Source organism: Spea bombifrons, chromosome 5 (assembly GCF_027358695.1).
Source record: "Spea bombifrons isolate aSpeBom1 chromosome 5, aSpeBom1.2.pri, whole genome shotgun sequence".
NCBI lineage: Eukaryota > Metazoa > Chordata > Amphibia > Anura > Pelobatidae > Spea > Spea bombifrons.
In genome coordinates this window covers 97,527,421-97,550,817 of record NC_071091.1, presented here as the reverse complement: position 1 = coordinate 97,550,817, position 23,397 = coordinate 97,527,421, and the positions used below count along the sequence as shown (strand labels likewise).

The 23,397-nt window shown below is 39.2% G+C and overlaps 1 protein-coding gene across 1 annotated transcript; it reads left to right on the top strand.

Moving 5' to 3' along the window:
* Nucleotides 1-1,248: 1,248 nt before the first annotated feature.
* On the top strand, nt 1,249-22,780 carry DPYS (dihydropyrimidinase). The gene is made up of 10 exons (XM_053467733.1): nt 1,249-1,544; nt 10,543-10,701; nt 11,416-11,595; nt 12,508-12,697; nt 14,005-14,161; nt 15,393-15,534; nt 16,505-16,647; nt 21,337-21,544; nt 22,139-22,213; nt 22,715-22,780. The coding sequence occupies exons 1-9, from the start codon at nt 1,290-1,292 to the stop codon at nt 22,199-22,201; spliced, it is 1,497 nt and encodes a 498-aa protein (XP_053323708.1). The 5' UTR covers nt 1,249-1,289; the 3' UTR covers nt 22,202-22,213; nt 22,715-22,780.
* The last annotated feature ends 617 nt before the right edge of the window (nt 22,781-23,397 follow it).

Sequence of the window (23,397 nt, the reverse complement as noted above, 5' to 3'; positions counted from 1 at the left end):
TTTAGTGAATGTTTTAGCAAGAATAAGTTAGGGATGACGGTATGACAGAACGAGGCAAAGCATTCCAAGAAATGCGGGCAGTACAGATGAAATATCAACTGATGTCAATAATAACTGACAGAAAATGTGGAGGATTTGACTGATATGAGTGCAAGCGTGGGGCCCAGACTCACTGATGCTGTGGGCCTTCCCTAAATCAGGGGCCTGGTAGTGATCCCTGAGCTACTACTTCATTTGTAGGAATGAGTTAGTATTCCATTTCTATGTGATGTGAGGAATGGACTAATTTGAGAGATTTATTTTGCAGATGAAGGTTGCAGGATTTTACAAGTGACTGGATACGAGGGTTGAAGGCGAGAACGGAGTAAACACCACCGCTGCCTGGGCTGTTGGGTAGATAAGTGGGGGGCTGAAACCTTCTGGACCTGAGGGCATGTAAAAGCCGAGTGGTCCCCAGCCTCTCCCCCACCTCAACCAACACACTTACACACAAACACACATACATACACTCACCTAGCACGAGCTGTGTGACCTTGCTGAACCCTACCTCCACCAGCTGGGGTAGATTGTGTGACTGTGATGGAGATATAGGGGATTGGGGACACAGGAGGAGGAGGGACGGCCAAAAGCACCAGGTGAACCCCTACACGTCCCTGCACATCAGTAGAGAGATACGTATACTCACGCATGCACATATTTTGGGTGATAAACACATGCTATTGTGCCGGTCCCTACATTTAAATACAAATAAGGAAGCATAATTATGTATATAAAGCATGGTTACACATACACCTACTGAAAGTCTATATAATCTCACGATATTCAAGGTCGCACACCAACACATGTTAATATATTATTATGTAGGCTTTCATAGGGTTAATGTAGTACATATCTACAGATTATGCTGTTGTAAATGTTCTACTTTTTATGGTAACTTTTGTTTCTTATGAATAGTTAATGATATATTTGTTTGCTCATATTATGTAGCAGAGGAGGAGGGATTCCTGGCCCCGGAATATTATTTAAAGAACCCTCTGGTATGCGGGAGATCACATAACATACCCCGCCAGGAGTATGTCGCTGACAAAGTTCATCTTCTACAGAACACTGACCGCTACAGGAACCGATCTTATCAAAATATCAGATTCTCAAAGCAGTGCTTTCTGATTGAAATATACTTTATATCTATATATCTATATATAAATATATAGAGAGAGAGATCTATATCTATATATTAATAAATATATATAGATCTATTAGCTATTAAGTTATTTCTCATCCAGTCACCCATGGCGTCAAACCGGATACTGATCAAAGGGGGCAAAATAGTCAACCATGACTTCTCGCAGTTTTCCGACATTTACATTGAAGACGGTTTGATCAAAGAAATTGGAGAAAATCTGCCGGCGGGTGATTTGACCAATTTGAGGATTATAGATGCTACGGGGAGACTGGTGATCCCCGGAGGAATTGATTCCCACACTCACATGCAGCTCCCATTCATGGGTACGTTTGCTGTTGACGATTTCTATACTGGAACAAAGGTACATATTTTTTTATTTATTTTGTAAACGTTTAATAGCCGGTGATTTGCTGATCTGCCTTGTTGTTCCTTGTTGTTTCTTATCCATCTATTCTTTATAGATCAACAGATGGATACAGATGGAACCAGCCTAACAAAGGCTGCTAAAATCATGCATTACTTAAGGAATAAAGAATATTAGGACAAGCTTAATGATATTTAAGATGTATAGCTTGGGGGGAAAAAGATGATACAATATAAAAGTTTAATTTGATGTTAAAACTTTACGGCACTGAGAATGTGGTAGATACATTGAATAGCGTTCCAGCAGAAATGGTAAAAAGAGGTTATTACAGGGGTTAATGGTGTGGTACGCTCCTGGATGATGTGGAACTCGCTCCGGGTCAGTGTCTTTAATCTCTGGATGTGTGTGTGTGGGGGGTGATTCTTGGCTGTGCCCACCCCCAGGTTCTGCCACAACCCTTTCCTGCCTCCTAAAGGGAGCGGGAAAAGGAGATCTCTGGTTTGCAGTATGAGCATCACCAAAACTTTGTATATTGTTGATGATAGTTGAGAAGATTTAGAAAAAGAATAATTTTACCATTTTTACCATACATTAATTTTGTTTTCAATGCCTAGGTGGAGAGAGCATGTGATGTTATTGGGGAGGGGGGGTGTCATTGCCATGGAATATATTAGCAGATACATAGAAGATGAAGACAGTGAAGCCCTTTATGACGCTACAATACAACGTAATTCAAACCATTTTTATCTTTAAGCTTCTACTTCTTGATTATTGTCGTCAAAAGTCATTTTCCCTTTGTCTTTTGTTCGCTAATCAGGGCTGGACTAGGGCAAGAAAAGCAGTGCAGCTAAAGGGTTTGCAAAAGAATCTTAACGTGCACATAAGTTAATAAATACATCTGAAAAATTATATCAAATCAGTTATATTTTGGCTTCAACAGGGATTGAAGAGAAATAGGTAAATAATAGACTTGTGCGTTCGGATTCGTCCAAATTTTCATTTTAACAAAACTTGCCACATTTTTTTATTTGTACGAATGTCCAAAAATAAAAAACAACCCCAACAAAACAAACAAAACAAAATTTTTTGTTTTTTCACTCTGACTCACACTCTCTCTCACGCATCCGTGTCCCTGTGTCCTTTCCTGCAGCTCCTCTTGCCTATTTTTGTTCTTCTTTCTTTCTTTTTTGTCCTCTTCTCCCAGTTTCATCTTTCTTCGTCCGCTTCTCCATGAACCGGTCCTCACAACGCAGCCTCTGGGCCCACACCCAACCGGAGGAATCAGAGAGGCTGTCCCGGGGACTTCGCTGTTATACAGAACTACTCAGAAAGGCCATAATAATTAAGAGAGATTTGCGGAGAAAGAGAAGTGTTTTTGCAGCAGCAGCCAATCACATATTGGTATTTTGCTAGCATACATGCAGTTGGTTGCTGCCTCTATGGGATTGCTACCGAGCATTTGCCAGAAGATGACATATCAATGGTTTCTGCCTACAACAGAGGCAGTCATAGGCGGAGAACGAAAGTCTTCTAATCCAATAACATTCCATTCCATTTATTTATATAGCGTCAGCAGATTCCGTAGCGCTGTTACAATCAGTAGGGCTAATTTAAAGTCACAAACAATAACAAACTGGTACAAAAGGAGAAGAGGGCCCTGCTCTGAGCTTACAATCTAGCCGATAGTTGAGAAGGAAGTGAAACCATAAGAGAGGACTGATTGGATGGGGATGAATTGATCAGGTCCGGATGATCTCTTGAAGTTGTTGATTGTTCAGGGGCCGTGATCATGATGATGGCTGAGAGTGATCTTTACTGGACTCTAAACAGAATATAAGGGAGCTGAAGCGAGGACACATGGCTTGGAAGGCCTCAGGCAGGGCAGACGGCAGGAAGCCCAGTGGCAGGGCAGACCGTAGGAAGAAAGACAAGGTCAAAAGGCAATCCGGGTCGGTAGGCAGGCAGCGGTCGTATAGCAGAGTCAAAAGGGGCAGTCCAGGCTGAAGATCAGAAACAGGAAAACAGGATACCAGGAATGAACCAGGTATAGCGCCAAAGCAAATAGGTTGCTGACACTATAATGCAAAGGCCCTGTCTGAGGGGCTGAGCAGGTATATATAGACAGGACTCCACTCAGGTAATCAGGCTCAGCTGTCCCAAGCAATCAATAACGGGTGCTCCAGAGAGGGAAGAGTGGCCACTAGTGGTTGCAGAAACACATGACAGCGAATAAAGATGGCATGGTCCGGGCTGGTAGGTAGGAGCCTGACACACTGGGAGGGTGGTAGCTAATGAAAACAACCTGTGGTCAATGTTAATACAGTGAGGCACTGTAAACATGCATGGGATGGGTATCCTGAACATAAGACAAGGCCAAGTACCAAATAAGACTTGAGGCAGGAAAAAATGGCCATACTAGTTTCAATGAATGGTTCCAATAAACCTATTGAAGGATGGGTGCATGGTACCATGGCTGCAATGCAGGGCACTGGAGCACCGTTACTAATAAGCTGAGACCATTTTTTTAACTTGACATTTATTTAATCTCTTTTTGTATGTAAGCCCTACTCTAATATGCAGCAGGAAAAACAACCTGCAAACATCTAGACCAGGCTTCTCGTCTGTCAGATACAACCTATATGAATGTGAGTAGGACCACGTATTTTGTACTATTGTACTTTATACAATGCCCAGGGCACACATGCAAAGGTGGACAAGGCAGAGACATATGGTTGGTTGGACGGTGCCCCATGGTGTCTCCCATGTAACATTATTGTCACTCGTTTGGCCCAGAATCAACGAGCCTCTGGGTCACTTTCCTCTTTCTCTCTAGGCAGGGGAGCAGCATTTGGCCAAGCCAAAGAGGGAGAGCTGGTCAGTTTCTGGGTTTGGCCCAAACATAAATCATTTAAAATTGGTTTTCTATTCATTATGGTGCACGAGTAGCGAATAAATGGTCAAACTTGTGTATGCAATAGCCTGTGGACACATCAAAGCGTTTCAGGTCAGAGAAACTCAGGTCATTGCCTCACTGAAGGAGGGACAAGGTCTTTGGAACGTTGGACTGTAAAAAAAAATACATTTGATTTTATGTGCAAAATAACATTCTCCACCCATTTGAGATAGCCTATTGCATTATAAAATATAATTATTATCTACTTATTTAGACATCACAACGTGATGTTGCAAACCTTTTAACATTATGCCCCAGCCTATTTAATGTGTTGCAACAATCGGATGTTAAGAATGGTTAACAATAGCCAGTCAATTATTGACTTGAGCTTTGTCCTGCGTTAAAGTTATTTTATTTAAATGGATATCACTATTCTCCAATCATTTAAAAAAAAAATGTAATTCATTTGGCTTGGAATAAAGCTTAGTGTGGCAGATGGAAGCGTGATATAGTGTGTATCTGTTCTTGGGGTAACTTTAATATTTTATTTATGGAGAACCGGCTGATTCCGTAGTGCTATTACTTAACATTAACCCCTTAAGGACCAAGGAGAATTTTCATACCCTAAAGATCAGAATTTTTTGTCCATTTTTATCCCATATTGATTCAACCACAATTCTTCTTTTACATGAATAAGGTCTTTGGCAGGGCTTTCTTTTTGTATATGTATATGCATAGTTCATCATTTAGTATGAATCAGTTATTAAAAACGAAAGAAAAGTAGAAAAAAAACAACTGTTTTGTAGGTTTTCTTAAGTAAGCCATCAGTAAACTAGTTGGCAAAAATACCACATCAATTTAATAACTCATTTGTTTTGATTTTGGAAATTTATAACAATTAAAGGGCAAATATTTGAATTTGTACATTTACCCTTTTTTTTTATATATATTTTTTACACGTAGCATGTAGATTTATAACTGTAATATCGAAGAAAGGACCCATGAAACACCCACAAAAGTGTATATTTATGTAAAGCAGACAGCCCAGGCTATGTTATTAGAAGCATTTGAACACTTGTCATACAGCCATTTGGCCACCAATCACTACCAAAGTTAGGCCTAGCTAAAAGTTTTTTTGCGCTTTTTTTTCACTAAATCTTATACGGCTTTGGATTTTTTGTGCAGGTTACTTGTAATGACAGAGAAAGTCACCAAAAAGCGGCATCTCCTGATTTTGCAAACACCCTACACACATAGGTTTTTTCTTGGCTTTGTGGATGGTACAGAAAATTGCCAAATACTGCTGGTATTCTTGCATTTTACATTTAATTTTCAAAAATTTTCACAAAAATCTATATTTCTATAGAGCAACAACTTGGAGCATTTGTACATTTGTCATGGAGCCATTTGGCTACCAATCACTGCCAAAGTTACACGTGGCTGAATGTTCTGCACATGCCCAATACTGTTTCCAAAACGTTCACGTTTGGCTTTACTGGCTCTTTGTCTCATTTGGGACGATTTAGGAACCCAGAGTTCAAAATACTCCCCTCAAAAGTTGCCTAAGTTTGACATAGCTAAACCTTTCTGTGCTCTTTATAACAACACTTTCACGTTGCTTGGAATTGTTTGCGCATGTTGTGTGCAATGGCAGAGAAATCCACCACGTCCAGCTGCATTTTCAGATTTAGGAAATTCCTCACATGCAGAGATTTTTTTTTGTTTTTTGGAAACTAAACAGCACTAATTGAACACATGACAAGTTTTACTAGGGCTATGTAGTATTACATAATTTTATCAACCCCCCAAAAGTATATGGTTTTGCAGGGTCATAACTAGAAACCACAGGGCCCTGGTGCAAAAATTGCCCTGAGACACCCAACTTCACCAAGCAACATGTCCCGCAATGCCACCTTTGCCCCTAACAACTTGTCAGTTCCATCCTAACCCCAAACAGCCTGCCTGTGCCATTTTGCCCCCCCTCCCAACATCGCACATATATATAAACACACTTACACAAATTACACATGCTAACACACACTTATTCATATCCACTAACACACACTTATGCTAACACACACGCCATCTGACACCACTAACACATCCATGCTCACACACACTTATACATAGACACCCATGTTCACACACACTTATACATAGACACCCATGCTCTTATACACTTATGCATGCACATTCATGCTCACATGCCTACCTGCACACATACATACATAAATACATCAAACCCCCTCCCTTCAGCCCGCACCCGCTCACCTCTCACAGGCACAGTCCAGGTCAGAATGGCCCTTACTAAGCTATTTTGAACGGTCACAAAGAGACAAGAACAACTGTAGTTATGCCACTGTATTTTTGTAAAGCAGACACCACAGGGTATTTCACTGGGACCATTCGGACACTTGTCATGAAGCCATTTGGCCGCTAACCTCTGCCAAATTTAGCTGTAGCAATACATTCCTGTGCTTTTTTCTCCCAAAGACTCTGCATCGCTTTGGATTTTTTACGCAGGACATGTGAAATGGCAGGAAATACCATACAAAATCTCCAGGCTATGGAAACCCATGTGCATAGTTTTATTATGGTTTCCTGGAAGTTACACAGCACAACCTTGGTTACAGCACCCCAACAGTTACCAAAGGGAAAACACAATATATATATATATATATAATTCTAATTAATAGTCTAGTTTAGTGTGAAACTCTATAACACAATTGTCGATGCAGAGTCTTGCAGAGAGAGACAGGTGGGCAGATCTTTGTGGCCTTTGATGTATTACATTTTCATCCTCCATATTTTGAGGGCTGCTCAAAGAGGAAATATCTCAAAATGTTTACACCTTTCTTGTGCCATTTTTTTTGTACAGCTTGTACGTATAAAACATGGCAACCGGCGTCACGTAGATGGCGACCCTGTTATACTATGTCTTGGTTTTGCGTAGCACAATCTAGGGCTGTAAACATTGATAGGCTAGATCCCCCCTCCGCCATGTTTTTATTATAATCGATGATGCCCTGGGGCTTCCTGTGCATCACCCTCTCTTCTGATGCGTGCTAGCACCACACTTTATTGAGTACAGAAAATATACTTTTTATTGGTGTACCAGGACCAGAAATTATTTAGAAAGAGGATGTCCCATACAAGTTTGCCATTTGTACCAATTGAGTCTGGAAATGGCCATCTAGTGGAGTAGTGTTGGATGTCTTAAGATACCTTCTTGCACAACTAACCATCACAATTAATTTCATTAACACACTAAAAATAACAAATTCATTTATATTTTAAAATATATTTAATCCTATGGAAAAACATTTCAGAACATGCAAATAGTAGGTTTCAGAATTATTAATTAAACGTAAGTAGGTCTAATTAAATGTATGTTTCGAGACCCCCTGAAATAGACAGCTATCAGGTCAATCTGCATGAAGCAAACAAAATGGAGCTGAGGAGCCAGCTGAACAGATAATACGTTCCTGCAACTACATGATCATCGGGAACCCTAATAACCCAGCGGTATCAATAAAAAGTAAGACAAAATTCTTTAACTAAAAGTTATATAATATAACACCAAAGCACACGACACAAACTGGTCTTTATTTACTACTAGTATAAAAAGTAGATCCTTTTATATAAGCTTGTGGTGCCCTAAAGCTGTTTTTGTCTTAAAAAAAAACCCCATTTGTTATTTTGGCCCAAATACCGTTATAATTAGGAAAGTGCATACATTCCTTCTTTTTTGGACAGTGTTCTCTTTTGTTGTTTTGGCGCATGTACACAGATATTTGACTTGGGAAACTGCAAACATTTCTACTTTTTGGATGACATTCTCTAAAGCTTGGCTTTTCTTTCTGTTCGTATTGCAAAAAAAAAAGCCAAAAGGGAGGGGAAACGGTCAGCAGCAATGCCAATTTTTGACAGATCATTTCATATAAAAAAGCTCTGGGATGTTTATTTGCAGCAGTCTGAAAGCTGATGGTTGAAGGGCGGTCAGGAGAAGAAGAAGAAGTTTGCTGCTTTTAGAAGTTAATCTAGAAACAGATAGGGGACTCCATTTAGAAGGAACTTCGTTGTTGTTAAAGAGTAAAAAGATGTCTTTTTCCAACAAGATTTTAATTAAAGGAGGAAAGGTAGTTAATGATGACCGTTCCTTTCTTGCCGATGTCTACATCGAAGACGGACTGGTGAAGGATGTGGGGGTAAACCTGCGCCCTGCAAAGCTAGAAAGTGTGAAAGTGATAGATGCCACGGGAAAAATAGTAATTCCCGGAGGGATCGATTCCCACACCCATTTCCAGTTCCCTTTCATGGGATCACAGTCTATTGATGATTTCTACCAAGGAACGAAGGTATGCACCTGTAATCAATATTGGACATTTATTTTTTAATTAAATCAGGGGAGGACAACCCCAGGGGAGGAATCCATATTCTTTATGGATTACAGAAATGCCATCATGCTGAAAGGGGGGGGGGCATTATAGAATTTTATTCCAAGGAGACCTAAATGTTCAAACGTTTCTACAGTTATGAGTAGGTATAGATGTTTGTACTTGCTGATACTGTGAAGAATAAAATGCTTCAGGGGTTCATGTTATATTTAATATGCTAAAATGAGGGAACAGGAGTAAAAAAATTTTTTTTTATGATTTACATGGAATACCGGGGCTTCTGTGATGGAGCGCTAGCCTGACATGATCTTCCGACGCTCCGTCATAGAAGCCACCGCAAGTCTGGTGACGTATTGGTAATTCTGGGGGGCAGAGTGGCAAGCCTGGGGGCAGATGTGCAAAACTGGGGGGCAGGTTAGCAATTAAAAGGTGATTTTCTCAATCATAAATTTTATTAAATCTGAAAAAATAGTTTACATGTGAATTAATGTTTACTAGTAAAACTTGTTTTCCTGCAGGGTAGTCTTAAATTCAGACTTTTTCTTTTTTTTTGCATATTATGAGTCAGGTTGGCATAGTTTTCTGCGACTGGGTATGGTTCATAAAGGCAGAATTTTTGAAATTCAAGCACTATTCTGCAGCCATGAAAGCTCTGACAAGCGTTGCCAGTTTTCAACCATTAAAATAACTACAGACGCAACGTTTCGTAAACTTTGTGACTTGTTTTACAGCAAATGTTTTTCCAGGAAGAACATGTTACTTTCTTCCCATTTCTCTAAAAACAATTATAGAAGTTATGATACATTTTATATAAATGCAAGCAGTGGACTCTACATATAGACCAAGTGGTTCATATTTGCATTGTTTATTAAAGGAAGAGTAGCTATTGGGATTGATGTGGGATGTATGATGAGAGACATACTTTGAATAAAGGAGAGTAGAATAGAAGAAAAAAGGAAAGTTTTCCAGTGAACATGTACTTTGTGAGTAGCGTCTGCTGGTGGGCACTGGGGCAGCTAGTTAGATAGCAGTGTATCAGTGATATTTTTAGGTTTATACTATATTTATACTTTATCTGTATATTTACTCACATATACTTGACTGCTTGGACTCATAGTACACTCATTACAAATCACCCCACACTGAAACCCCCTTGAAATAACAACACTGGACACCATTTGTGGGGTAGGGCTTTTTGGCCACAGCATTATTAACCATTTACATAACCATTCACCCAGGCCAGCGGTATAACCAACATTCCCTAAGCCCAACAGAAAGGTCAATACCAGATTTAACCCCACGGGTGCCATAAGCCGCCTGCAGGACATGCCTCCGTTATGGGCAAAATAATGGCATGTTATCAATAAACCGCACTGGCCAGGGGACCCGGGCTGCCGCTGAGACAACCCAGAACAACGCTGCCATCGTTAAAGAGAAATACAGCCGCAAAACATTAAACAAATACACCACAGCTGAAACAACAATAAGTGGCTTAACAAAAAACTCCAGGGTGGGCAGGAGGGCAACATCTGACAGCTCACTGGTGACAAATGGAGGACAGGTTAGAGGCACCTCTCATCCTCAATTTAACCCTTCTACCTGCAACATACTTACTGACCCATAACTGCAAACTGGCTACTTGTTATTTTTAACCCATTTTGGATATGATCATCATGCGGCTAATGCTGCCATCTTGTGGTTTCAGGCGGCTGTGGCTGGAGGTACAACAATGATCATTGATTTTGCAATTCCGAGAAAAGGATGCTCACTTATTGAAGCGTATGATACCTGGAGGAGCTGGGCCGATCCTAAAGTTTGTTGCGATTACTCTCTCCATGTTGCCGTTACCTGGTGGAGTGATAAGGTCAAGTATATTTCATATATTGCTTGGTATAGCAAAGTTCCTCTCGTATGCCTTTGTGAAATGTTAAATAGACCCCAAGCCATAAATACTGTATAATAAAATCATAGAATCTTGTGATTATCTCAAATACAGCAGTGAAGCAATTTCTGTTAATGTGGAATCTGGAGGTTACAAGACCCACTTTGGTCAGAACTACTGTAAGAGATCAATTTGTCCCACTGATTTCTTTACTCGCAAGAAAAAATAAATGTGGAATAAATTTTATGAGGTCTTTTTGACATTGAAAAATGACTCTTAACCTTTCATGTCAGAACCTCAACCAGTCTTCAAGACATTATCAGCTGGTAGGTTTTCTGGAACTTCTCATACGGTCTAATGACACTAGCACAGGTGACATACTAAGGTCACATGCTTAGATCTTAGATGAAAATGGAAAAGTGGAATAGCCTCCTAGAAGAAGTGGTAGAGGTTAATGCAGTGAGGGAATTTAAACGTACATGATATAAGCATAAGACGATTCTGAATATACCGTAATACAAGACCATGGATGGAATAAGGCTGGAGGTTTTTATAGAAGGTAAAAAAATTGGTGGAATACAAAGTATACTGAGATAGTATATCAAACTTTGTACTCTTTGTGAAGACCTTTCTATCTAACGTTAGTGATAATTATATGTAATTTGCCACATAATTAACAGAATTCTATATTGACAGGTCAAGGAAGAAATGGAGATCCTTGCAAGAGAAAAAGGAGTCAATTCCTTTAAGATGTTCATGGCCTACAAAGACTTATACATGGTTAATGATATTGAGCTGTACCAATCATTTACATGTTGTAAGAATATTGGGGCTATTGCTCAGGTTCACGCTGAGAACGGAGATCTGATCGCAGAGGTAAATACATTAATAACAGTAATAATATTTTTTATATACTGACCTCTAGTGGTTGTGTTGATGAATTACTGAAAGGCTGGCATCATATCAAGTTTAGATGGTTTGACTCACATACCTTTTGCATTTTTAGTATGGCCACGCTTTTTTTAGCCTAGTAAGCAACACTTAGTTTAACAAGTGTTGTCTTACTACACTTGGATCTCACACAACAACACAACTCAGACAGGCACTCACTCGGACCACAAAACACAATACAGCAATGACCGACAGTCACTCACGCACTTCTCATCAGGGCCGATCTAGGGATGAGTAGTGATCCTGGCACTTTAAGGCCAGCGGCCACCAAATGACATACTTGCAGCCTACGGTTTTATACACTTTCAGCCAGTGGCTGCACACTGCAGGATCCGATCTGCTGTCGGAGAGGCAGTATCAGTAACTATGCAGCCCTACCTGCCACTGGCCCACACGGCATTTGTTTGGCATAAGAAATGGCCAGTCTGGATCTGGCTCCTAAGATATAAAGGCAGACACACACACAATTCACAGCCCTCGCAATTACATATGTCAATCACTCAAACAGCTCATGTGTCCTTAGCCAGCCTCAGGTCGTTGTTTCCTCTACCTGATGCTGGTTCTTCATTTTCACAGTAGATGAGCTTCTAAGGTCTCAAGGGTGTCACATATCAGCATCTCCTGGTGTCTGTGCCCCATATACAGCGCAGGGGCTGCACAGAGCGGACGGAAGATTCAATCACCTCAAGCTACTAAAGCCAACACCGTGCAGCCCCTGAACTGCATCATGGTTAAAAAACAGATCTTCTACTGACAGGCAGGACTGAAAGGCAAATGATGGGGGTCAGAGGAGGAGGTCTAGTTTGAATGTATTATTATTTTGTCCCTAATTGACAGGGTGCTAAGAAAATGCTGTCCCTGGGAATAACTGGCCCTGAAGGTCATGAGCTGTGCCGCCCAGAAGAAGTAGAGGCGGAAGCCACCCAGAGAGCCATCACCATCGCGAGCGCTGTAAATTGTCCTCTTTATGTGGTCCACGTGATGAGTAAATCTTCAGCAAAAGTTATTGCTAATGCACGAAGGGAAGGTAAACCATCATCACCTAGGGTTTGTATCGCTCAGTGGTACACTCAGTCATGGTCAGGTTTCATCTAAGCCACACTAGGCAATTCTTCAGAGTCTTGTTTTATTGCCTTGCTAGGTATTAACCATGTCTTATTCTGTAACTTTTTTACCTAATTCCAAACGGGCACCTCCATTTCATTGCGCTTTCCACATACAACTCAGCATATGTAATAAGAGAATTGGTATAGTTGCAGTTTTTCAATTTAGAACCCTGGGTACTTGGATTAGCAACTGTTAAGTAATTTTAATCATGATGACGTTCATTAATAATTACAAGGGATATCTGATACATTGGTCTACGACGTACAACTGATACCACACTAAAATCAAGCACATTTAAAAAAAAACAAGCAACTTTGGATATAGTCTCGTAATAAATGACACTTAACACTTAAATCCAGCCTATCCCACTACTATCAGATGACAGACAAGGAAAGAGAGTAAAGCAAGAAAATAAACATAAACAAGAAAGACGCAGACACTCATACGCGATACAATTCAAACTTTATTGGCGCTTTTGATACAGTTTAGCCATGCATGGAGTAATTGCCATGGTAACAATTTCCACTACAAAATCAATTAAGGGTTTTACCAAAAGATTAAGAAATGTAAATACGGATAAACAGCAATAGGAAATACAAGCAGATTTGCGTTGGTTTAGTAATATGGAGAGGTATAAAAAAAAAGCCCAAAAAACTATTTTCTGACAAATCATACAGCAATACATTCTAGCCAATCATGTTTAATACTGGCTGTGTAAAATTTCCCAAAATGATCCATTCCTGGGTAAAATGATATCTGTAAACCCTGTTACATGTTGTTCTCCATGTCCCTTGATGCGTCCTGCAAAATTGCAAATGTTAAAAATCCCAGTAATCTAATTGCACCATAACCCTGCTAATGTGTGTGTGCAGAATATTGAATTATTGCACAATAATGATCCTTTTATCGAGATTCGCAATCTAAACAGCCAGTTTATATGCCAATATTATTTTTTATAGTAAGCGGTCTGGGCTTAGCCTCTTGCGTTTATGAAAGTGTTCATTAAATGTAGAATAACATTCTTCTGGGAACCTTGTCAGGTGAAGATTTATGGTACTCTAGCAACAAAGCTGCATTTTCAGCATTAAGCATCATACATTATTAGTTTTTATATCATGGGAGTAAGTGCTGGCATTTTTTCAGATTTCATTTTAATATTGGAAAAGGTTTAGATAGATGCTGGTCTATCTTAAATCCAGATGATGTTAACACTTTGATTTCCCCCAGGAAAAGTTGTATTTGGGGAGCCAATCGCTGCAGGTCTTGGCACAGATGGAACTAACTATTGGCATCAAGAATGGAGCCACGCGGCTGCATTTGTCATGGGACCACCGCTTCGTCCTGACCCCACGACCCCAACATATCTCATGAACCTATTAGCTAAGTAAGATTATTTGAAAGATATAAGTCGATGGGGATACAATGTAACAAAGTTCATGGTAAAAGAGGGTCCTGAGCAAAATGTGAAAAGTGGTGTTATTATTAGAATTAAGAGTCAAAAGAATATTCATGCGCACCATATGAAACTTCCTGTGGAAAGATGACACCTTCGTCACATGAGATAACTACCTCCTTAAAAATTATAAAAAGTCACTTTTCCACCATTTTTTTAAATATGAACTATGCTTTCCATCCACCGCCGCTTATTACCATAACCACCAATGGAAAAATCCTGCTGATTGGATCTTTCCATTATTTATCATGGTGATGAGACTCATTTTCAAACATTGCAAAAATATCACTTTTCATAAAGAATTTTCAGATTTTCCATATGGTCTGCTTTATATCTTGCAAAGCATATCTATATTTTGTGATATAATTTGACATATATGATATAGTGCCATCTTATACCGCAGCACTCTTTGTTCTTTTGCCCTCTGTTTTATTACATGGGTTTACTCTACTCTTCATTACACATATGAATGCCGTATATAGTCTAAATAAAATGGCTTGTAGGTGGGGAATAATCAGAAATGGGATGTTGAATGTGTGAAAACTGACGATGTTCACACAGTAGTGTAAAGCGCAAACATTTAGCTCTCCACCTTTTACTTCTTGGTTTGCTTCTATACCAAGACGCCTGAGACACATGCCTGGTCATACTTATGGAAAATGGCACCAATTTGCATCACAATGAAAAAGAAAACATTTGTATTGCAAAGAGTTTGGTCGCTTTAGTGAGATGGTGCTTGGAATCTTTCTTCACCACCATCTTCATCAAGTTCAACAGCTGAAGGATAAATCGACCCCATATATCAGCAAGACTTCTTACTGGTTGAGTTCAGTACAACATGCCACAAAACTCTGCTCAGCTGTGGTAGAAAAATCTCTGACTTTAAAACTAAATTATTCCCCAAAACAATGGAAAAATCAAGCACAAACTTTAAAGAAGTAAAGTGTAATGATGCTTAAGCTGTATATTTGAAAAAAATGGGGCAGAAATAATTGAAGACGGTGTCTAGTCATGTAGAAGTTTGAAAGTATTTTTTTCCCCAGTTTTCAAATATTTGGGTATTAAAGAAATGTACCGATGCATACTCAGGAGAGGATAGCAGAAACCTATTCCTATTCTTTATATTTCTAATATAATTCATTTTCTGTCTGTTTCATCACAGTGATGATCTGAGCGTCACTGGAACTGACAACTGCACCTTTGACACTTGCCAGAAGGCACTGGGAAAAGATGATTTTACGAAGATACCAAATGGAGTGAATGGAGTTGAGGATCGAATGTCTGTTATTTGGGAAAAAGGAGTGGTAAGAATATTTTATATTGCTTTATAGTGAATAGTGACTTTTTGTCAATTTACAAATCAGATTGTCTAAAGAATTATGATAGACCTCCATTGATCAGTGTTCATAGATTAGAATGTAGAGTCACACAATCTTTCAAAGATTTAGTTCCGTTCGTCTGATGTGATCTCAGGTTTTATGAGGCTTATCAGACTCTACATCTTCCTATGTCCACTTCCATCTCCAGCAACTTATAGAGGACATAAAAGCAGTAGAGATAAGATAAGGGGCATTTTAGGTTCATATAGGGGTGGGATTGCCACAAATAAACTTGAAAGGGGCAGAATCTGGATAGAGAGTGGCCATGGCCAAACACTGCTGCTCTGTCTGGAGATTAGACCCTCTGTTGGGAGGCTTGGTAATCAGCTCTAACTGAAATTTAAATATCACATAATATCTTTGTTCTGCAAATCCAAAATTCCTACATGTGGAATAAAAGATCGATGTTCCTTTTTTTGTTAACAATTTTTTAAGTAGATACAAGTCATCATTAGTAGCCAACGGATATCCTCCATGCTTTTCACCAACAATCTAATCTGTCCTACAGAGCCCTAACTAGGCTTGGCTCCTGGTGTAAAAACAGGGGTCCCATCCATTGCTGACATCACATCAATTTCTGTAAGCAGAAGGGGCCACAGGAGTTCTGCTGCTGGGTGGCATAGGCCGTTCTTGCTTAATGAATGTCATTCGCTATCATGGATATATCCAACATCCACTGTCACTAAAAAGAATGGTCTCACTGATAAATATTAGTTAGCTGTTCACCGGAATTATTAAGAGCTCTGAGAAATTGAAAAAATATCGCGGCACCATCAGTGACTACCTCCCCGGCAACATCTGTAGGTAAAGAATCGACGTAATAAACATGGTGTTCTGTGTACTTTTACACTGTATGCATTTGTAACGTCTAAGCAGCGTGTGTTTTTCTTTACAGCACAGTGGGGTCATGGATGAGAATCGATTTGTGGCCGTTACAAGTTCTAATGCTGCCAAGATCTTTAACATGTACCCACGAAAGGGAAAAATTGCCGTCGGCTCTGATGCTGATATTGTTATATGGGACCCAAAGGCCACAAGGTACAGACTGATGTATTCCATTATAATTTTCACCTGTAGTGTATCTGGGCTCAGAAAGGACCCCTAGGTCAGAAAAGATTGAAAACATACTGAGAGATACAGCTCTTTCATGGCCTCAGCAGGAGCTTTCCAACAAGTCAGGCAGAAGTGCTGGATCTTCTGCGTATCATATGTGCTCATGAATTGGGAGCGCATGTTCGCACACTCTGAAAACATTTTACCCCAAAGGTTGGAGTCAGGATTACACACAACTGGGGCCTATCAGAGACTTTTTACATGAAAATAGAGGTTGGCAAAAACAAACACATGCTCGTTTGCATCATGAGAATTGTGATTTTTACATTGCATGGCCTCTCATGACATCATGACACACAAGGTAATATGACATCAACTAAATCCTTTCAATTTCAGACTTGTCTTGTGAGGTTTCTGAGGTAGAGGGCATATAAAAAAGTCTATTTTGAAGGAACAGTTTAGACCTCAAAGTTGTTTTTATATTTCAAAATGCATAGTGGATCCCGCTGTGAATAGACATGCAAGTTAAAAATAAAATTACTTAAGTCTAATTCTCTCCTCCCTCTGGGTGCTCTTTCAGTAGCGGCAGCTGACGAGGAGTTAAATAAGACCGAACTCTCATTTCCTAACTCCAGTAACCAAACATTACCCTGCATGTATTTACGTGCAATAAAATCCATGAAAATGTGGCTAGAATGCCCCTTTAGTGCAAATTGACACATTTATGAAACAAATAATTGTATTAAAACTGTATGCGAAAATATTTCTATTATAAATACAATTTATACAGCCATTTTTTAAAAGTTAATGTGCAAAAAAGATTAATGTTTAAAAAGGTATCGTTAGGCTGACCTTAGACCAAGAGTTGGCAAAATCTCATATATATTAATAAACCAGAAACGCTAAGTGAATCAAATGTCCACAGTCCATAAATCTACAAAGATTAAATCGCAGGCTGTTTTGAGTGTAGAGAGCACACACCGCCAATTACATAATTAGCATTGCGATGTGAAATCCCACCTTATGCGCCCTTTCCAATGTGAAAGTCCTTCTTACTAGTAGTCACTTTCACCATGACAGAAACGGGCAGACGGCTGCTGATCCTGAGTCTTCTAAATGGATTATTTGAATAGGAATAATGTGCTTTTATGCAAATGTCTTTTATTTCTATGACTAGTCACACAACCGGACTGTCCCAGCTGTCCATAACGCTAACTTTACAGAAATATACAGCCATCTCTAGATTGTAAGCTCGTCTGAACAGGGCCCTCCTCACCTGTTGTCTCTGTAAGTCAAATTGTTATGTTATATACTACTTGTTATGTCCTGTCACCCATGTACAGCGCTACAGAACTTGATGGCGCTATATAAAACAAGAAATAATAATAATTATTGCCATTTAGGTGCCCAATCCTGCCCTTTACTATACAACTGCCTCCTGGATACACATTATAGTGCAAAGCGTGCTGCTGAATGTCGCCAGCAGATGGCAGCACTAGTGTCAGTTATCAGCCATTGGCCTTAAAGCGCCAGCGCCATTTTTAATTGTCAAGCTGCTCCTGTTTATAGCCCTCTGACTACAGCTTATACAGTACAGCAATATCTAAGAACAGTGCAGATATGACTGACACTTCTTGTCCCTGTTACATTGTTATAAACTTGTATTGTTAGAAGCTATTGCTTAGGAAATATTAAAATTAACATAAATAGGTACATTTTGTAGTTGCCATCTGCCACAAAGAATAGTACCAAATAGCGTTTAATCGCTTGTCACTCCATATCAAAGTCTTGGAAATGTTCTGAGAATCTTCGAGGAATAGCACCCATCCCCCGCACTAACATTGCCACACAGCTGTCTCTCATTTCCCGTGATTAAATATTTAAACCGTCAGTTTCAAACTTTATTTGCTGAACGGTTTGATGAGCATTATTGTTATGTTAATACGACGAAGCTAATTCCTAATCGACTATCACAACAATAAGGAAAGGAAACGAAATCTCGCCTGCAGAATGTGAAAAAAAAATCACATACGCACACTCAAAAAAAATAAAACAAATAAATCCCGCGCTTTAAAGTATTAATAAATAAATCAGAATCACGCGGTTAGAGTAGTTCTTTTCCACGCCAGATCACCGCGGAGAGTAACATGCTATGTGCATTTAGAATTCACCGAGGCCTGTTCAGTATCTCGCTGGCTTGTTGTGATGGATTGAGCATGACGGCTAAGCGCGCAGATAGTCATTGTCTCTGACAGATGATACAGAAGTTATTTTTTGATGCTGAATACTGTGAATCGCAGGCTACGAGGACTGCTGCAAACGACTAATGGGTTACAGATTTCATTCGGTTGATCTATGGCTCTGGACAGGTGTAAAGGCAACGGCTCGGCTAGGTCTACTTCAAAACCATTCTCAGGAATTCTAGTTACAATAATCCACATCTTTATTGTTATTATTAATGCATTTTTCCTCATAGAAAATTAATCAGGGCTTTATTAAGAAAAATTACTTTTAGAACAAGTGTATTAATCATGAAACATTTCTTTGTGTTGTTTTAAAGCAAATATGACGGTTTTCCTAAATTTTCACTATTATTTGATCATTGTAAATAAGTAGCCTTTGGAGCAGGGATATTGGTTAGTTAATGCTGGCTTTGCCACAGGTAGTGGTTGTTCCAAGTATCTGTTGTTTATGATATCCCCAAAATACTTTATCTGATTGCTGAGGCTGAAACTCACGGAATAAATGCCGTTTCTTATTATTGCCGATTAACGTAGGACTGTGCCGATATACTCGGAGCATTCTAGAACTAAACAAAACATTTAGCTGCATTCTTTGAAAAGAATACGGATTGAGACGTGTAATAATCTTGTCACGGTTACTTGCATGTATCGCAGTACTTGGTACCATAGCAACATGGAAGAGACGTGTGATGGATTGTATGGATTTAATCGCACGTTGTATGTGAAAATGTACAGAGAAAAAACTTTTTCCTATATTGTTTGAAGTCTCTGTCAGCAGGAGCATGTGATGGAGAAATTATAGCTGCAGACTATTATTACAAACAATTGCAGCAGACGTCATGGCAGGGATGGGATGTTGGGGGGAAAAGATGAATGAAAAAGCAGTGAAAATGAAGTACTTTTTTTATGAATCAGGAAGTGCCATAACTCCAAGCCAGCTGTACCTGTATTTAAAGAGGGTGATTTATCATCATTATGGCATACCCCCCCCAATGTTTCCAGTGTCCAATGGGGACACCTGTGTTGTAGGTAAAAGCCCAGGAAGGGAAGGGGTGGCACTGGAAGGGGGGGGCTGGAGATGTGGCCTGAAGCAGCCATTTCACAGCACTGCGGAATATGATGGCGCTATATATAATATAACATACTAATAATAAAAGAAACCTGGTGGGAAGTAACTTCATAGCATCTCAGGGTGGACATGTGGGGGCTTTGATGAAGGTCTGTGTGTCGATAGAACAGAACTGATCTTAAGGTTCCCTGGGCCAGTCAGGGGAGATAAGCGGATCTCTTATATTTTGGGGCTGGTGTGTTTTTGGGGTGTACCTTACCTGTCATATAGTAATTGGGGTGTCTAGAATAACAAGAGCTTTAGGCAGCATTTCCCCTATGGAGCTGTGTGACTTGTGTTCTAGGGATGGATATGTATGACTGCACTATAATATTATGATAGTAATTCCAGGTTTATTAAATGCTATGTAGATTCATGTTACCTGATCAGGTTCTAGAAGATGATTCTTCTAGAAATGAAATCATAAGAAATGAAATCTTCTGATCCATATGGAACCTGATGGATATGATCTTTACTATTATTGCATACTGAACACATGTAAGCCTGCCAGCAACTGGGTGCTAGTGATTCTGTTCGCTTCAAAGACAAAATTGAAATATTTTAACCTAGTAGGCTGTTCTTTACACGTTTGCAAGCTGTGCATCTTGTCTCTTACAAGAAGTAAACATCCATTTGAAGTGAAAGCGTATTTACACAAAATCTGCTACCTTCCCCCGGAAAACAGCACTTATAATATGCATTAACAAATGAAAGAATTTTACACCACTAAATGCGTTTAAAGTGGCAATAATACCTGTAAACAGTGTACTTTATAAGAAAAGGTTATAGAAAACATAAGACACACCAAAGAGCAATAACATTGAGCAAGTTCAAGTTACAGTTCTGGATTAGCCTACCCGTATCAAGCGATGATGGCGTGTTCTCCAAGGAGATGTCACAGGGCCATAAATGGCTTGCAAATGCCCTGATTTTTGGGCTATACAGCGTTTTGGCACTAACTTTGTCCAATTCTGCTAAAAGGTAGTATAGGTGCCCGCTATACATAGCAAATGTACAATCATCTTAGATCTCATTCATTAAAGCTTTTAAATTAATAATTCTGGATTCATGTTGTGAATAGCCTTATGGGGTGGGATAGTAGTCCTCTCCCCACTTGGGCTACTATAATCAGCTAGCCATAATGTATTCTATATTATTTAGAAGGGGGACTTGGGTCTTAGGAGAACACATGACACAGAATTAAGTGATTACAGCTCTTTACAAAACACTCACAAAACAAAAAAATGACTTGCATTTGATTTGTGACGACCACGTTGTAAACACGTGTAAACAAAATAATAAAAATGATTTCATGTTTTATAGGACTATTTCTGCCAAAAGCCATCATCAGGCTGTAAACTTTAACATCTTTGAAGGGATGGTTTGCCATGGAGTACCCTTGGTGACTATTTCTGGAGGAAAGGTGGTGTATGAAAATGGAGTCTTCCACGCCGTGGCAGGGCATGGGAAATATGTTCCACGGAAACCCTTTGCTGAATATGTCTACAGTCGCATTCTTCAAAGAGATGCAGTACGTAAGCATAGAGTAATCTGCCATGAAATGTGTAGCTCCATATCACATAATTCTCCTACCGGAGGCCTGATGTCATGCTAGGTTCTCTGGTATTGAACCATTATTTAAAGTGTATAGCGTACAAGCCTATTCGTGTGTATGGTCTGAAAACGTGCCTTAGAAGAAGAGACGTTAAATAGATTGAGGTCACAACAAACAATATTGTATTTCTGCCCTAAGACATTTGTGACAATATCTTTACAGAAGGCTACTTGGTTACAAAGAGATGGGTGAATACTCTCCATACGCAATGCAGAAGTCACAACTTCCCACTTAAGCTAATAGGAGGATTCTAGGGAACCTTTTCAGAGGGATTGTGGGAAATGAATGAAAATGTGCATGAAATGCCCTGGTTTCCAGAAAATAATTATAAGCTCTGGATTTAGAGCAGAAGCCCCTATGTGTGATCCTGGAGGCCTCCAAATGCTATAATAGTGAAGTGAATTATATATCTAATTGAATGTCTATGTGAATATGTAAGGCACAATACGCCATTCATATACAATGAAGGATGCAGATGTTGAAGTCGCTAATAACGTCATGTTCATGCAGGTGTGTCAACCCGTGCCGGTGAAAAGAAAACCATACAAAGGTGAAGTGATCCAGTTAAAGTAAAGAAGTGTCTGGGTAAGTAAAACAAAAATACAAAAAAAAAAGATCCCTAAACAATCCAGAGAAACTGCTTTAATTGAATTTTACTTTTCAACATAGAAAAGGATGCAGAGCCACACAAGCTACTTGACTCCGGATTTCATCTCCCATCTGAAACAGAGACCTTTAAGCTTATATTTACACCTTCAACTAAAGACTCCATCTTCACTTGGACCAATATGGCCATATCCATTGTTCTTATTATGATTAAAAATGCAGTAATTTAAAAAAACAGGTATCTCTGTTGAGGTTGATGAAGTCTTGATGAAGGGGCCAAAGCTGCTGCGCACTGTTACTGGGTTAACCCCATATTAACCCCTGCTAGAAAATCGGCAGAAAACAAAGACATAGCATAATTGAAGATGTCATTTTTTTGGCGTCATATTTTGCATTAAAAAATCCCTAAAAAGAAGAGATGTGCCTTATCTTTTGATATGCATATAGTTTTGATAATTTTCTGTGTATGTTTCCTCCTAGGAAAACATGTGGATGAAAACAATGATGCTGGAAAGGAAAGGTCAATATTCTAGACATGTATCTACATAATAATAGAACTATAACTATATATAATATATAATAACTATCATCCCTATTATCATTTTCTGGGGTGGATTTGGATATTACCAATCAAGAATATTATATATATATATATATATACATATCGTCTGTATTTTATTATATATATAATCACCATGATGATTAACTTTTCTGAGCATCCTCTGTGTTTTAGCCACTTCTTATAGATACTGATTGAACCTAGCTTGCACACACGTGTGCGCAGAACGTTAATAGCCAGCATGCTTACGTGTAGACATATATGCGTACACCTAAAAGGAACTGCCTCAGAAATGATGCATCGCATGAATCCCCACAATCTAAACACGCACACTGCGGTGCTATGGCTTATTTGGGAACAAATAAAATCGAAAAAGGAAAAACATGTACAAAGCGACCAACTGGGCTGCCAGGAACGTATAGGGAATTCTATTTTAAACAAAAAACTCAAAGTAAGGCGTAACGGGGGAAAACATAATTGGAGATTACACCATGAACTCACCAAGAGCCCTTACAGATTATGACAATATAATCCTATGTCTCCTGACTACCTTGTGTTAACATGTAATACAACATTATACATACATTTTAAAACATTGATTAAT

What these genes read in the sequence shown, in the direction of transcription:
- DPYS (XM_053467733.1), top strand. Translation starts at nt 1,290, where the DNA reads ATGGCGTCAAACCGGATACTGATCAAAGGGGGCAAAATAGTCAACCAT. An exon ending in ATTTCTATACTGGAACAAAG is followed by an intron (nt 1,545 to 10,542) that starts GTACATATTTTT and finishes TTGTGGTTTCAG; the next exon opens with GCGGCTGTGGCTGGAGGTAC. An exon ending in TGCTAATGCACGAAGGGAAG is followed by an intron (nt 12,698 to 14,004) that starts GTAAACCATCAT and finishes GATTTCCCCCAG; the next exon opens with GAAAAGTTGTATTTGGGGAG.